Source organism: Copadichromis virginalis, linkage group LG23, assembly GCF_057382275.1.
Source record: "Copadichromis virginalis isolate Kocher_CV1m ecotype Utaka linkage group LG23, C_Virginalis_male_GT1.1, whole genome shotgun sequence".
Taxonomy (NCBI): domain Eukaryota; kingdom Metazoa; phylum Chordata; class Actinopteri; order Cichliformes; family Cichlidae; genus Copadichromis; species Copadichromis virginalis.
Window position 1 is genome coordinate 10,102,078 of NC_140639.1, and position 14,811 is coordinate 10,116,888.

The following is a 14,811-nucleotide window of genomic DNA, read 5'->3' on the forward strand; positions in this document are numbered from 1 at the left end:
GCAGGGGCCGGCCTTTCAGTCTTTTGTATGATAGTAAAATTAGAAAATGAATTTCAGATTTCACTGGAGGCCAATGAAGGGAGGCAAGGAATGCACAAACACAATATTTTATATTGTTTTATTGAGACCTTATTATACATTTACATACAAAACATACAGTCTACATCAGAGATGGGCAGTAACGCGTTACTTGTAACGCGTTACTGTAATCTGATTACTTTTTTCAAGTAACGAGTAAAGTAAGGGATTACTATTGCAAAATCGGTAATTAGATTACCGTTACTTTCCCGTAGGAACGCTGCGTTACTGCGTTACTAAAACCGTGATTTTTTTTGCGAGAATGTCTCACGACAGTGACGTAAGCGAGTGCGCCGTTGGTGACAGCAGCTGTGTGCAGATCAACAATGGATAATATATCGAGTGCGGGAGAGAGTATGAGCGTGCAGCGTTTAAAGTGTGGAAGTACTGACCTTACTTTGAGTTTGATTCCATAAAAAGTGACAAAAACATTAGCGTCCATCGTGCGTGGGAAGAAAACTTCTTTTTACAGCGAAAAAAACCCCTAAACTTCCGAGCAAGCACCGAGTAGCTACGACGTGATGGGAAACTCACAGAGACACTCGCGCGGATTCTTCAACTGACCGCAGCACACCTGCACCAGGGTAACCCTCCGCCTACCCTGCTCCTGCTTTACAGGTGAAAATAGAGCAAAAGGACCGCTGAGTCTTTGACTTTATTTATTTTCTGCTGTGTTTTACTTGCATCTGTTTGAAAGAGTGAGTAAAAACACAAAAAATATTTTATTTTATGTGCTGGAATGTGTAGAAAATAGGTTTAAATGTTAAACTAATTTATTCAAGTCAGAGAATGTTGCATATAATTAAATGTTTTGCTTGATGCATAAAGTTAAAAGATTAAAACTGATAAAACAAGTTAAAAAAAGAGACTTTTCCATTTGATTACATTTTGTATGATGGATTATGTAGAAAAAGTAGAATTGGGCTGAAAGATCTATCGCTTTATCACCTCTTCAGGTTGTAAATCGTGTTTTTAAAAAGTAACTAAGTAACTAAGTAATTAATTACTTTTGAAAATAAGTAATCAGTAAAGTAACGGGATTACTTTTTGGGGGGAGTAATCAGTAATTAGTTACTGATTACTTTTTTCAAGTAACTTGACCAACACTGGTCTACATATAGTTAAACCTTAGTGTCACAACAAGTGTTTGCTAAAAGAAAAAAAAAAAGCAACAAAGAAAAAGTTTGTTTTGGGTTTTTTTTAAGGGAAAAGGAATTTGGGTTCCTTAGAAGGAAGGAGATATGAAAGGAAAGGCTTACGTGAGGTATAACATTTCTTATTGGCCCCTCTAAGAGAAACTATAAACTTTTCCAATTTAAGGAATGACATTAGATCTGTCGGTCAAGACTTTTCTGTTGGTGGCTTGGGTGACTTCCAGTGTGGGAGAATACATCTTTGGGCAATTAAAGAGACAAATGAGGCAATACTTTCTGTTTAGTTGACTCAGATAGATCACCTATCTACTCATAGCTATTAGCTGTAAGTATGTTGGGATACGATATCAGTCTCTAGGACTTGATTTTGAAAACATTTTTCTAAAATCCTGTTTAAACATGACATGAGACGGGCCTCACAAGTTTATTATTATTAGAGCAAGTTTATTATTCAAATATGATCTGAATATTTGAGATTTGTAAAAAAAAAAGTGGATTTTATAAATACTATAAATGAAGAACAATGTTTGCAAAATGATCCCTGGAAGCAGGAGTTACCCTGGACTCACTCACTTAATCAACAGACTGCACTGCAGAAAGAGCAGCAACAACAACCTGCATGAATAAAATATACCAGCATGAATTTATGTTAATCAGATTTAAAAATCTAAATGGAATAATCTGCTGTGTTCACATAGCTGATCTGTAAAGATTTACATTTCCAAACAACATGCCACGTGCATCAGGAGAGCACAGACACGTCTCAGTAATCACAGGTTACCAAGTACCTGCTGGCAGCAGCTACAACTGAGCCACGCAGTGCTAACAATAGCAGGCACAGTTTATAGGAATAACAGGTGGAGTCAACAGAAGATCAGACATTCTTAGTAGCCCCTATCCATCCATCCATCCATCCATCCATCCATCCATCCATCTTCCCACAGCTACACACACACCACACATGTAACACACAAGGTTATTGTCTCACATCACATGTGGTGCCAGGCAAAATTGATTTTATGGCCTTCATTGCAAGAATCGATTATGTTCAGGGCGGGCACACGTTTTGTGCTATGCTCAACTTTAACAGATTGATCGATTTTTACATATCTTGCTCTTAATTCAATGAAACTGAAAAACAGAAATATTTGTATTTGAAAAACAAAAAGGATTAAATTCACTACAGAAAGAACCGGAGACAAGTGACAAATTAAAGGAAAAAGTTGAACTCTGGCTCTCCACAGTGAGGGGATTTGGGGCTTTGCTCTGATGACAGGGGGGATTTTGCTGGTATGGTTTGGTAATTGGTTTGGTAAAGTTGTTTTGATTGATCACTTTTATCCTGTGATAAAATATGCAATGGGAGTGGTCTCTCCCAGGTCTCTCCTATTCACACTGCATGGTTCAATGAGCACTCTCAGGTTAATAAAGGTGGTCTGGTTCTTCAAAGAATCTCCCCAATAGAAGAAACTCTTTATTTTAATGATGTTTTTTTTTTTCATATACTTCATGTGGTTCTATTATGGTTCTAGATTTTAGTGTTGTTGTTTTTAAAGTTTGTTAATTAATTTAATATATGTTAAAATTTGAATTTAGGTTGAAGACTGCGTCATGTGTTGAGTTTGTCTTCCCTCATAAACATACTGTTTACATAAGAATACTTACATTTAATATAACAATAAAACAATAGAATATAAACTAGTCAAACATGAAGCATGAAGTCATGACACCACATGAATCATTTTAATTTTATATATGAAACTGACCAAATTTCAACCACCTTGATCATCTATTGTAGATGTTCTAAGATGCTTAACTGTGTTTTGTTTTCTTTTAATTCATCATCTGTGTGTAAATCAGTTATGATATAATTTAAAGCCAGTCCTTGCATTGTCCAACTAATCAGGGAATAGTTTTTCTATGAATAGATGTTACAGTCAGACTCTTCTGACAGCTAGTAGAGTTGACTTTGAAAAATTGCCCACTGCTGGTGACTGTTTGAGGACGGATGGCCCTAGGCACAAATTGAGTAGCCAGGCAGCAGCACGTTCCAGACAGACCAGCACTCCAGCAGATGACGGCTTCTCTCTGTCTCGATCTCCCCTCTCACAGTCTGTTTTGAGCAGAGGCTTGGAAACACACACACACACACACACACACAGAGGTGCCTTGTTTCTCTCACGATCTCTCAGGTAGGTACAGGTCATGAAGGAGAAAGCAACTGAAAAAGTTCCCCACTAGTATTTAAAATCTTTCTTCTTTTTTTTTAAAATTGCAATCTGCAAACAGAATTGGGCAGAATGTGACTAATATTTTGGCCATTACTGAGCTTTCACTTGTTAAGAGAGAATACCTTTTGACCTTTGAGACTTTGTAGTCATGTTCTCAGCCTTCACAGATGACGATTAGCAGTTGGTTCATTAGTTTATAAACTATTTTCAGTTACAGTGAAATCAAATAAAAAGAAAAAGGGGGATCACTGCTGGAGGTTTTATCCCAGGAATGGTGCCTGTCTCGTGGGGAGGGCTGCTCCGTGAGGACGGGGGTGGCGCACACCAATTTGACTCAACTCTACTTTCCAATTAATATTCACAGGTTTCATTTACAAACAATCATTTAGCATGCAATCCCAGTGAGGGGACACCTGTATGACCTGTATTTAATACGCGTAAGACATCGGTCTACATACTCACTTTAAATATATTGTCACGGCAAAACTGTCACAACACAGAATGGACCAAAAACACAGACCCAAGACAGCGGCACAGGTTAGTGTAACGAGATTTATTTACAGTGATTGTGATATGGTGTAAACAGTCATATGTACAGGACGTGACACAATATGAGCTGAGAGCAGGTGAACTATAACAATAGCTGTGGGATAAACTCTGCCAGTGACTATATACAGGTGCAAGGGCAAAGCTAAGGTAAATCCTAATAACATGAACTGTGAGGCATTATAAAACTACAAAGCTATATACAAGGTCATACACACATAGTCATAGAAACACTAACTGTGAGAGGCATACGCTGATTAAAGCTATGAAAGTTACGTGAACAGGAGTGAAAGCTTGATACGGGAGACCCAGGGATGATAGTGGCACGTTAGTGAACTGTAGATTGGAGGCACTGCAACACAGGGAGAGGTGAGTCACAGTGGATCCAACGGAACGGAAAGAAACTGATTCAGTGTGGATATTGTGTGGGGGGCATTTTGACTCTCCCCTCCAATTATGCTCTCACCAGAAGATCTCCAAGGCTGGGATTTTTTCTGAGAGCCCTAATAACTCTCTCCTGGTGAGGCACGCTCCAGTTAGTTTGCCGCAAACTGTTTCACCACTAGATGGAAGCATTGTCAAAGCACTGTCAAATTTGAATTGGAGCATCACTGGGCTGCAATTCACATTGTAGAGGGATACAAAAACAAACAAACACAGACAAACACAGACACAGAAACAGACAATTAATAAAAAATTATATATAAAAAATGCAAAAAGTGAAAAAAAAATTGATTATGTCCTTCTTCCAATGCATTATGGGTCCTCAAAATGGAACCCTTTTTTTCACTCCCAACTCAGCTTCTGTACCTCCTACATCCAGCAGGTGCTATATTGCCCTAAAGGTCTCCTCCAGCTCTATCCTATGATACACATACCTCAATGTCCTACCTTGCAACCATGATTCAACCAGCCACTCCCTCACAGGCCTTTAAATACCACAGTGGGCACCTAAGGGGCTCAAAAATTGAACTTTCTCCGATTGCCACCAAACTTGGCAGGCACGAGCCTACTGCTACCAACACCACTCACACAAAATTTCCCCACTGTGCTTATGCTTCTCCAGTTATTGATGATCGTCACATGACGATTGTGGTTATCGCCAACCCCTTGGTATTTGGACACATGGCTTAGAAGCTTTCAAAATCTTTTTTGATAAATTGAACAATCACCACCCCTTTAATGAAGTTACAGTTTCAACTAAATAAATTCCAAGTTAACTTTTTAGACACAATAGTTTTCTTTAGAAACAATAATAATCAAAGCAAACAACTATTTGTTGTTTTAAGGATACAGATAGACACATACTGTTATATAAAAAAGTTTTCATCCTAGACATGTTTTCAGGAGTATTATTAAATCTCAATTGATTAGATTCCATCGTATCTGTACCTTTAAGATGCATGTGGAAGAAGCTACTTCAGCGTTGTTTAAGGCTTTAAGACCAAGAGGTTACTCAGTCCGCTTTTAAGGGCAGATTTAAAGTGAAGTGAAAGCACTCTTTGATAGGATCAGCCAACAATTAGGAGGAATAATCAGAGTGAATTGATTCAGTTTGTAATCACCTTTTCAAGACACATCGGAGTCTTGAATCAATCTCTTAATACCTCTTTTTTGATGGCCCAACAAGCCCTTCCTCCTTTACAGCAATTTAAAAGTTACAGCTTATAGAAGAAATAAAAATCTAAAGGATATTTTGGTGCACAACAAATTGAATCCTATAAAGAATTTAGATGACAGATTTAAACAAGTACGATATATGGAAAATATTAGTAAGAGAGGGCTTTCTATTCAAAAATGGTTTTTGAAAATCTGTTTCTATTGAGTGTAATTTTTTTATGAAATCAATTTCTCATTTATTAATGGATTAATAATTCACTTTGAAAAATTGATTTAAATGTTTTTATTTTTAAACTATTAAACCAATTACTTTAATTTTGTTTGAATAAATAAAATCATTTTGAAAAATGAATTCACAAATGGATGATTTATTATACAATTCATAATTTAAGCACAGAATTCTTTGTTTCAATGCATGTGGCCTTGTGGTCCTCTATAACTGGCTCCCAGTAAAACTTTTAAAACTTTCACACAGGATGCGTAAATTCCCACATTAAAAATATTTTCGGACTTACCTATTCTTACACAGTGGATGCGTAATTCCACAGGACAAATTTGTGGCATTTATTCTTTCAAACCGAGCTAGATTTTTCTGACGTTTTGGATCCAAATAAACAGATTTGTCCAAACAGACCACTGCATTTGTCATCGTTCAGTCACGCCATTGTACTGAATATGCAACGACACAGAAATAGTAAAATAAACTCCACACTTTGTGTCCATCGATAAAGAAAAAGTTTGACAGTTTAAAGAAATTCAGACAAAGGGGAGACAAACATTCAGACACAGGTTAAGTTTTCACAATAACAGATTTATTGCTGAATAAATGTCACAATGAAGCTGCAATACAAAAATAAAACAAATGAAAATCGACTTCACATCAGTTACCTGTTCATCAGGTGCATTCCTCTACCTCACCTGTACAACATGAAACTAATCGTCTAACACTGACCTGATCACCTGACATGATAACGTCAGGTTACCTGTCCAAACTTTTAATCCTTTAATCAGTTGTCAGTGGTTACCATGACATCATTTACATAAACTGTACATAAAACCAATTGAACGTTTTACTCAAATCAGAAAAGAGCAGATTTAGTTTCCGTAACCTTTGACCCCAAATGTTTTAAAGTAAACCTGCAGAAATTGATACAACTCCAGTTATGTTCATAACAATGCTGACAGTCAGCTGTCAGTCATACTGCAAATTTCAGTCCTTTATTGTGGATGAATGCCCACACAGCCAGAAAAATTACTTACTGACATAAAGAAAGAGGGCATGCTGGGAAAAACTGAGAAAACAGACAAAAAACAAAAACAAAAACACCTGTTATTAGTTTTAGCCTTGCCCCCTCCTCTATTTGTGCCCCTTGCTGGTCTTGAAGGAGACCTGCAGGACTTTGTCCCCCAGGCGGTACCCGTTCAGGCTGTGGATCGCCATGGCAGCTTCCTCGTAGTTTGCCATTGTAACAAAGCCAAAGCCTTTGCACTTATTGGTGTTAAAATCTCGGATCACTTTCACATTCAAGACTGCACCGAACGGGCCAAACATCTGCCACAGCATGGCCTCGTCAGCTTCCTGGCCCAGGTTGTAGATGAAGATGCACCAACCAGAGGATGAGCTCCCCGAGGCCCCACCCCCTCCGCTCATGTGGTCGGTGCTCATTGGAGAAAACCTGGACACACGAAGTATTAGACAGCTGCAGATTAACTGATTCTCATCGAACAGTAACAAACATCTAAGTCAATTAGCTGCTGGATCTCGGGACAAGGTAGGTTAGAGTACTCAGACTACAGTAATCAGGTTATTCTGAGCAGGTCAGCATACCGGAACCTTTGTGCCTGGTGATGGACAGGCCCCCCAAAGCGTCGTGATTGGCCGTGGTACATCTGTGACATCATCTGGGAGTTCCTGGCCTGGTTGGGATTGGCAGCAAACTTGACCGTGATTGGCTCAGCGCTGCCGGGAGGCGTGTGTCCGTTCAGGTGTTTGACAGCGTCATCGGCCTCGGCCCTCTTATCAAAGCGGATGAAGGCCACGCCACGTGACAGACCTAAACAGCCAACCAGAACAGAATTTTTTCAGTTCCAAACATCACAAGCCATCACATGACCCTGAGCTTACTGAGCGCGTGCGGTACCTGAAGCCTGGTCCACTAACACTCTAGAATTGATGATGCGACCGTAGTGCGAGAACATGTCCTCCACGTCCTGCTGACTGAGAGTCCGTGGCAAACCACTGATATACAGGTTCGCATCTTTGATGGCGTCCGAACTCGGCCGTGCAAATGAAACCTGCGGGGAAGTGACAGGAAGTAAGTCAGCTGATCATCTTTACAAAATAATTGTCACAGAAAACAAACTGTGATGAAAATAAAAAATACAGTTACATTGAGTTCAAATAAAATCCAGATTTAAATTTTTAAATATTCAATAAAAATAAATAAAAATCCACAATTTTTCCAAACAACAAAATAAAACACAAAATAAAAGCATCCAAACAGGCTCTGATCACCAAAATAAAAGCATTAATATCATTAATGTCTGAAAGTAAAAGGTGCAGTACGTTGTCTCACTGAATTGAAGAAATTCACAGATTCAGTGTTGACACGTGTCGGTGCGAAAACAATTAAAAACAAAACAGCAGAGTTTGAAAATACCTTCATCCATCAGACAGGTGAGAGTGCCCTCTACTGTCCGGGGAACATAACACATCAGTTGAGACAGGAAAAACAAAGAGCACCTGTGGCACGTTACCTTGATAGTTTTAGACTGTAGCCTCAGGCCATTGAGGGTACTGATAGCCCTCTCTGCATCACTAGGGTTAACAAAGTTAACAAAGCCGTAACCTAAACTGTGGCCTAGAGAAACACAAAGGAAAACAACAAAATAAAAAACAAAAGCGTCTGTTACAGCTGCTACACAGTCCGAGAGAAACAAACACAGAGTTCAAACTAAGTACAGAGATCCATACAGTCAATTGGAAAACATCAGTTTTCTGAACAAACCGAGAAAACCTGCCGCCACCCACCACGCTGCCTGACCGCCGCGCACCTACCACGTTTTAGCTCTCAAAACAGTTAGCCAATGTACCTTGCAGTGTCACCTATTTAAAAAAAATAAAAAATAAAAAATAAATAAAAAAAATCAACTTCGGAAAAAAACTCACTACAAACAAAGAAGTTAAAGGTCATCTCTCCTGTTACACTTCAACACAAGTTAGTTCTCACAGAAAATAAAGTGATGAAAATAAAAACTGCACTTACATCGAGTTGAAATAAAATCCAGATTAAATGTTTAAATATTCAATATAAATATTAATTTATTTTTTATCTGAAAAGGTAAGATCTCACCTGATTTGGCCAGTTCAGGTAAGATCTGTCCATGGAAGTAAATAATTTATCGTCGTCAGTGAATGAGGTTAAAGATGACTCACTGGTGATATATTACTTTGGCATGACGGTGGTTAGCCACATGATGATGATGATGATCAAACCGTCGGCACAAATCATCTGCACATGGTTGTATTGAACGCACGACGACCTGACGATTACACGCTGGCAGGATGCAATCCTGCATCACCCCACACGACTGTTGAAAACGACTGTTTTCTCGACTTGTTCAGAACAAAAAAAATCTTCAAATATTTTTAAAGTTTTACAAACAGCCTGAAAAAAAAAATCAAACAGGTGAAAATACTTTTTAAAACAAACAAACAAAATAAAACCCCACAAAAAATAAAAAACAAAACACCTTTATCAGAGGCTGGACGAAAAAAATTCAACCAAAACTTTCATTCTTTGCTCAGGCACTGACATGCTCGCCATTTGCTCGCCATTTGCTCGCCAATCAAAGTTATTCTGTTTCTGCTGTAGGGCAGAAGACCTGAAAACCTGCAACCAAGCCACGTGTCATCTGAAGACATTCATCACCAGACGGCCGTCGCCTCAAAATGTAATTACAAAGTTTCAAATTCTTATAAAATAAAAAACAAGAAGTTCAGTTAGTGTCAACATATTCTTGCCACACCTCTTTTCTAAATCATTCTTTAATTTGTTTTGAATCATTCAGTAAATAACTTTTTATTTACTTTGTTCGCCCAGCCCTGATGTAACCAATCAGCATTAAGTACCTGTTAGACACTTTGATGTCATTAAACCTGGTGTGAAAAAAAATGAAGATTACAACAACAAAAATATCCAAATTGTTTTATGACAAAAAAAAAAAAAAAAAAGAGAGAGAGAAAAATCACAAAATTCACCTAAAAAAAAGAAGAACAAAAAAACAGAGTTAAAACCCCCCCAAAACAAACAAAATCAGCTGATCGTCTTGAAACCCCCCAAAAAACAACAGTGAACAGGAAATACTGCAAACAGTACTATAACGACTATGTACTGATACTACAACTACTGCAAAATACAGCTGTGACCTACTTCGCAGTATAAGGAGTACAAAGTACAATGAAGCATGAACAAGTACACGTGTTAATGCTGAAATACATTTACTTCAAGTACTGAAATAAAACATATTCACAGTAAAACTTATAATGCTTCAAAAGTAATCTGGTATTTGTCTTTAGTAAAATTATCATCATTAGTCGTAAGCAAAGTAATACCACAGTACTACTGTGTGTAACAGTACCCCAGTAATACCATAGTACTACTAGAGCTGGGCGATAGAACGATGACGATATGTATCGCGATATAACTTTGACTCGATAGAGAAATTAAGCTATCGCGATAGACCTCGCCGCTCTTGTCCTCAAGAAAAAAAAAAAAAAAAAAAAAAGAAGGTCAGCCAATCCAAATTAAGTAGCGCAGAGCCGAACCAATCACAGCCGCAGCATCACGTCGCGTGACTTGTTACGTACAGCACAAGTGCCAAGCCGCACGTGTGTTTGTTTGGGAAGCAGCCAGCGGGTAATGGAGCCAGCGCGTAATGGAGGAAATGAGTGTGCCGACTAGAAAAATCAACCGAGCGTGACCGAAGAGAAAACAGATGACGGTTCCAATGCCGGAGAGATTGTCGAACGGAAGAGCCATAGAAGTTCCGTAGTGTGAAGGTATTTCGGCTATTTCAAGTCTGACAAAAAACAGAGTAGCGTGCACTGTAAATTGTGCCGAAAGCAAGTCTGGAAATACAATAAACTGGTGCATGCATCACACTGTGCGCCACGTTATTGTTTCGGTGAAATGAATTTCTACAATACTGTTAATTCTACTCTCTGCAGTGTTTAAATGCTTACATATACACACAGTTACTGTCCCTCCACACATACGACTCGGTTCTGCTTCTATGCCCCAGCTTTGTTTACTTTTTCCCACCGAGGCTTCTAGACTTCTGATTGGCCAACATTTCGGCACGGTTAGGAATCTAGCGCCACCTGCTGCTTTGGCATGTTCATAGCAGCGTTTTCCTTCATTTCTGCCTTTATGTGTGGACGGGATTATTTTTTAAAACGAAAACGGAAAATCTCTGTTTTCAAAAATACCCGTGTACGTGTGGACGTAGCCTCAGTCTCTGACTGGAAGCGCTAATTCGTCATTCGGCTTTTGTCAGACTAAAGTAACTGTTAAAACTGTTTGAAAAGCTCAGCTATACAACAAGGAGAGATTGAGAATTTCCTTTTAGTTCTCAGTTTATTTGATATTGACAAAAGTTAGTCAGTTTTGTCTGTTCTTCTGTAAAACAAACTAAGATTTATTTTTAGAATTAATATTTTGTTTCTAAGTGGAATTGACAATTTAGTCTGTTTTGTTTGTTCTATTTTGAAACTTAAACGCTTTAGCGGCTGCCTTTTGTGTAGTTTGTAATATTTGCCTTTATTTATCTGAAAAAGTCTCATGTTCCTTAAGTACATCTACCCTGTTGAACTTATTATGGGAAATAAATATTTAAATAAAAACAAGCTGCTGATTATTTCACATTTTACTTGTGAGCAACGGCACATTTAAATCTTACAAATATAGTTATTTGGCTTATATCGTGATAGATATCGTTATCGCCTGAAATGAAAAAACATATCGTGATATGAAAAAATCTCATATCGCCCAGCTCTAAGTACTACCTGAATAATACTGCAGTACGATTGGGGAGCTCAGCACCTGCTGCAGTCCAGGTACTCAGAAGTACTACAGTGATTCTACTGTAGTACTGCAGTAGTGGTACTAACAGTGATACTGCAGCAGCACTTCAGTAGTACTGTATTAGTGGTACTTCAGCACTACATTAGCAGTACTTTCATCGTTACCTGCCACTTTGTCGCGGATGAGCTTGGCAGACTCGACCTCGCCGACGCTGCTGAAGAGGCTGCGTAGCTCGTCCTGGCTCATGCTCTGCGGCAGGTAGTTCACAATCAGGTTCGTGCGTGCGTCTTCGTCCTCCATCATCTGCTCGCCGTACCCGTTATCGTACAGCTCCTGAGGTCATTACATCATCACCATCATCACTTTCACTAAAGTCAAAAAGATGCCAGAATAAAGGAAGTGAACAGATTCAGCCAATCAAAGCGTAGCACTCACATTTCCAGCAGCTCCTTTAGCGGCGAGCGAAGCGTCTCTGACATCACCCTGAGAGTTCTGAACCTCACACACCTGAAACACACACACCACACACACCTGTCATAAACATGCACTAATCCCCAGGCCCTGATTCAGGAATTGGGGTCAGCTAAAACTCTGAGTTTGTTAACCCTGAGATAAGATAGACTTGGGTTTCTGTTCCAGAAAGAGAGCCACCAGGGTAAAGAATTTTGGAAACTAAACTTTGGGTAACCTCTGACAGGTGTTCCCTCTGACTCCTCCCCTCCTCCTGGACCTGAATTAGCTGAGTGACCCTTGCTTTCATAAAGTCACAGCTATTAAGTCAGTCCAACCAACCACTCATCAATATATCAGCACAGAGACAGCTATTCCATCAATGACAGATTACAACTTAGAATCAAATCTCTAGTGACAGTATGAGTGTAATACGATTACAGTTATTGTAGAATCACCGTTTACATGACATCGATCAGCGATCAATCGTCAGGCTCAGTGATGGATTTTAGTGACAATAAGGCTGAAATGACTTTCAGATCCAAACTGAACTAAATGTGTTTAAAGTGACATTTTATAAGCAGACAGTCTGACTGTAATCTGATTACATTTCATGCTGACATAGGTTCACAGATTCAGATTCTGTCATTTGGGATGGGTGACACTCATCTACTAATTGGAAGGTTAGTGGTTCTGCTGCAGTTTGCAGGCCAAAGTGTCCTTGAGCAAGACACCGAAGCCTGAGCTGCTCTATGATGCGTTTATCGGTGCGTGAAGGCGAAACAGAAAGGAGTCAGGTATATTAAAAAGTGTTCGTATGAATGTTCAAAGTCTGAAAATCGCCTGAAAAAGTCTCACCGACTTGACCCAGATCACCCAAAGGAATCATAGGCTCCGGTTTTCAGATAAGCTCTGAATTCTCTTTGCGATTACATTTGTAGTACAAAGCCAGATTGCCGACTTAGCAAGCTTAAGCTCAGAGTTCTGTGCCACAAAGGTGGCATTCTTTGTACCTGTGAGATCACCGTGGTAATGCGTGCCGATCACATGGTCAGGAGCAGGTTTAAATCTGATGGAACTGCCTTGTTTTCACCGATTCTGTCATTTACGGTCTGAGTCAGCGAGACTGAGATCCTCTACTCATCGTTTTATTTGTAAAACCTGTTCAATGGCCTCTGGGTGACATCATGGCCGAAACCCAGGTGTGAAGTCACATGATGCATATGTTCAGCTGCTGATGTAGAAAATGCAGAAACAGTTTGATGTTTGGTCCTCGTGCTATCATTTTGTTAAGCTGGTTAACTGAAAGAAAGCTTGAATTTGTTGAACCCGCTTCACAGCACAGCCTCTGAACAGGTTAAAAACACTTGATCACTACTGATCCACTCACCTTCAGGTACCTGATGTGTCCTCGTCTTTGCGCCATGGAAATGATTCAGGAAGTTAACTGCGTCTGTGAAAAATAGCAAAAGCAGCTGATTATTGATCATTGCTTATCATTTGCAAGCTACTCGATAAACTGAAGGTGATCAGAATTCAATCTGTTTCAATCAGGAAACCCAAACCAGTAACTCTCTGATGATGGGTCCCCAGTTTAGCTCATTTCACTCTGTATTATCTTATGTTCCTGTTGCTACAGTAGCATTATTGATTGAGAAGCACCTGTGAAGTCCGGGTGTTCTCTGTGGATCAATGTGCAGATGTTGATTCCAGATCCCAAAACGTTGATTATGTTCATCTGGACGTGTTCAGTGGGAGAAACGTTTCATCACCATCCAGGTGACTTCTTCAGTCTCAGCTGACTGCAGGTTTCCAACCTTATAAACAGTACATTTGCACAACAACGGAAGCTAACCTACTGAATAAACAATGGAGTCATGCAGTCAGCTGAAAGTCACCTACATGAGGATGAAATGTTTCTCCCATCGGAAAAGCCACATCAAGATTAACAGAATCAACCTTTTGGGAATTACTTACCTGGATGATTGAGCATGCATCAAGACATTGATTCCAGATGTTTCTCGGCCTGTTTGACTCACCTGCAGCTTTCTATAAGATGACATCTGACCCCAAACACTGCCAATCAGAATGACGTCTGAGAATGTCATCAACATTTCTAACCAACCAAAGAGCTCTAGAACTACATTTACCTGCCTGACACCCCGAGAACCGTCTAACCGCTGAAGCACCGCCCACAGGTCCAGGTGAACACATTAACTTAATGGATTAACACATATTTACTTAATCACTAACTTAATTACAGAGATCGCTGGCGTTTCTCAGAAAAACCCGTAGGTTTCCAGTTCCGGTCCAGTTCGCGTTACAGTCGGGTCTCACATGTGGATAGGTAAGCAGGTAAAGTGGGTAAAATAAAAGCGCGCACTTTGAGGCCGCGGAGCTGCTAGCATTAGCCGCTGTTAGCACCGCGGACACACCACGAGGCTACTCGGCCACTCGCACCTTGGCACTCAAAGACGTCACCGTTCTTACCTGTGGGAGTGCGGACAGGTGATCCGGTGTGATTGGGTCAGATTTCGATCCGCAGTTGGAAGATGAGATGATCTGTCGATCCTAACAAGCACGTTCCCTACTGCACACAAAGAACCAACTGCCGCCCAGTGAAGTATCGCGAGATCTCCCCCTGTC

General features: G+C 39.7%; 1 protein-coding gene across 2 annotated transcripts; it reads right to left on the reverse strand.

The window, feature by feature from the left end:
* Nucleotides 1–6,419: 6,419 nt before the first annotated feature.
* Nucleotides 6,420–14,811, reverse strand: LOC146680303 (ELAV-like protein 1). 2 transcript variants are annotated; one of them, XM_085448165.1, is made up of 8 exons: nt 14,656–14,811; nt 13,556–13,618; nt 12,151–12,222; nt 11,880–12,048; nt 8,387–8,490; nt 7,771–7,924; nt 7,458–7,683; nt 6,420–7,305 (listed from the first exon to the last, which is right to left on the reverse strand). In XM_085448165.1, exons 2-8 carry the CDS (start codon nt 13,589–13,591, stop codon nt 6,987–6,989), a joined length of 1,080 nt encoding a protein of 359 aa, XP_085304291.1. In that variant the 5' UTR covers nt 13,592–13,618; nt 14,656–14,811; the 3' UTR covers nt 6,420–6,986. The 2 variants fall into 2 exon arrangements, with proteins under 2 accessions (XP_085304291.1, XP_085304292.1); XM_085448166.1 differs by lacking the exons at nt 12,151–12,222; nt 14,656–14,811 and having other exon boundaries at nt 11,880–12,083; nt 13,556–13,619.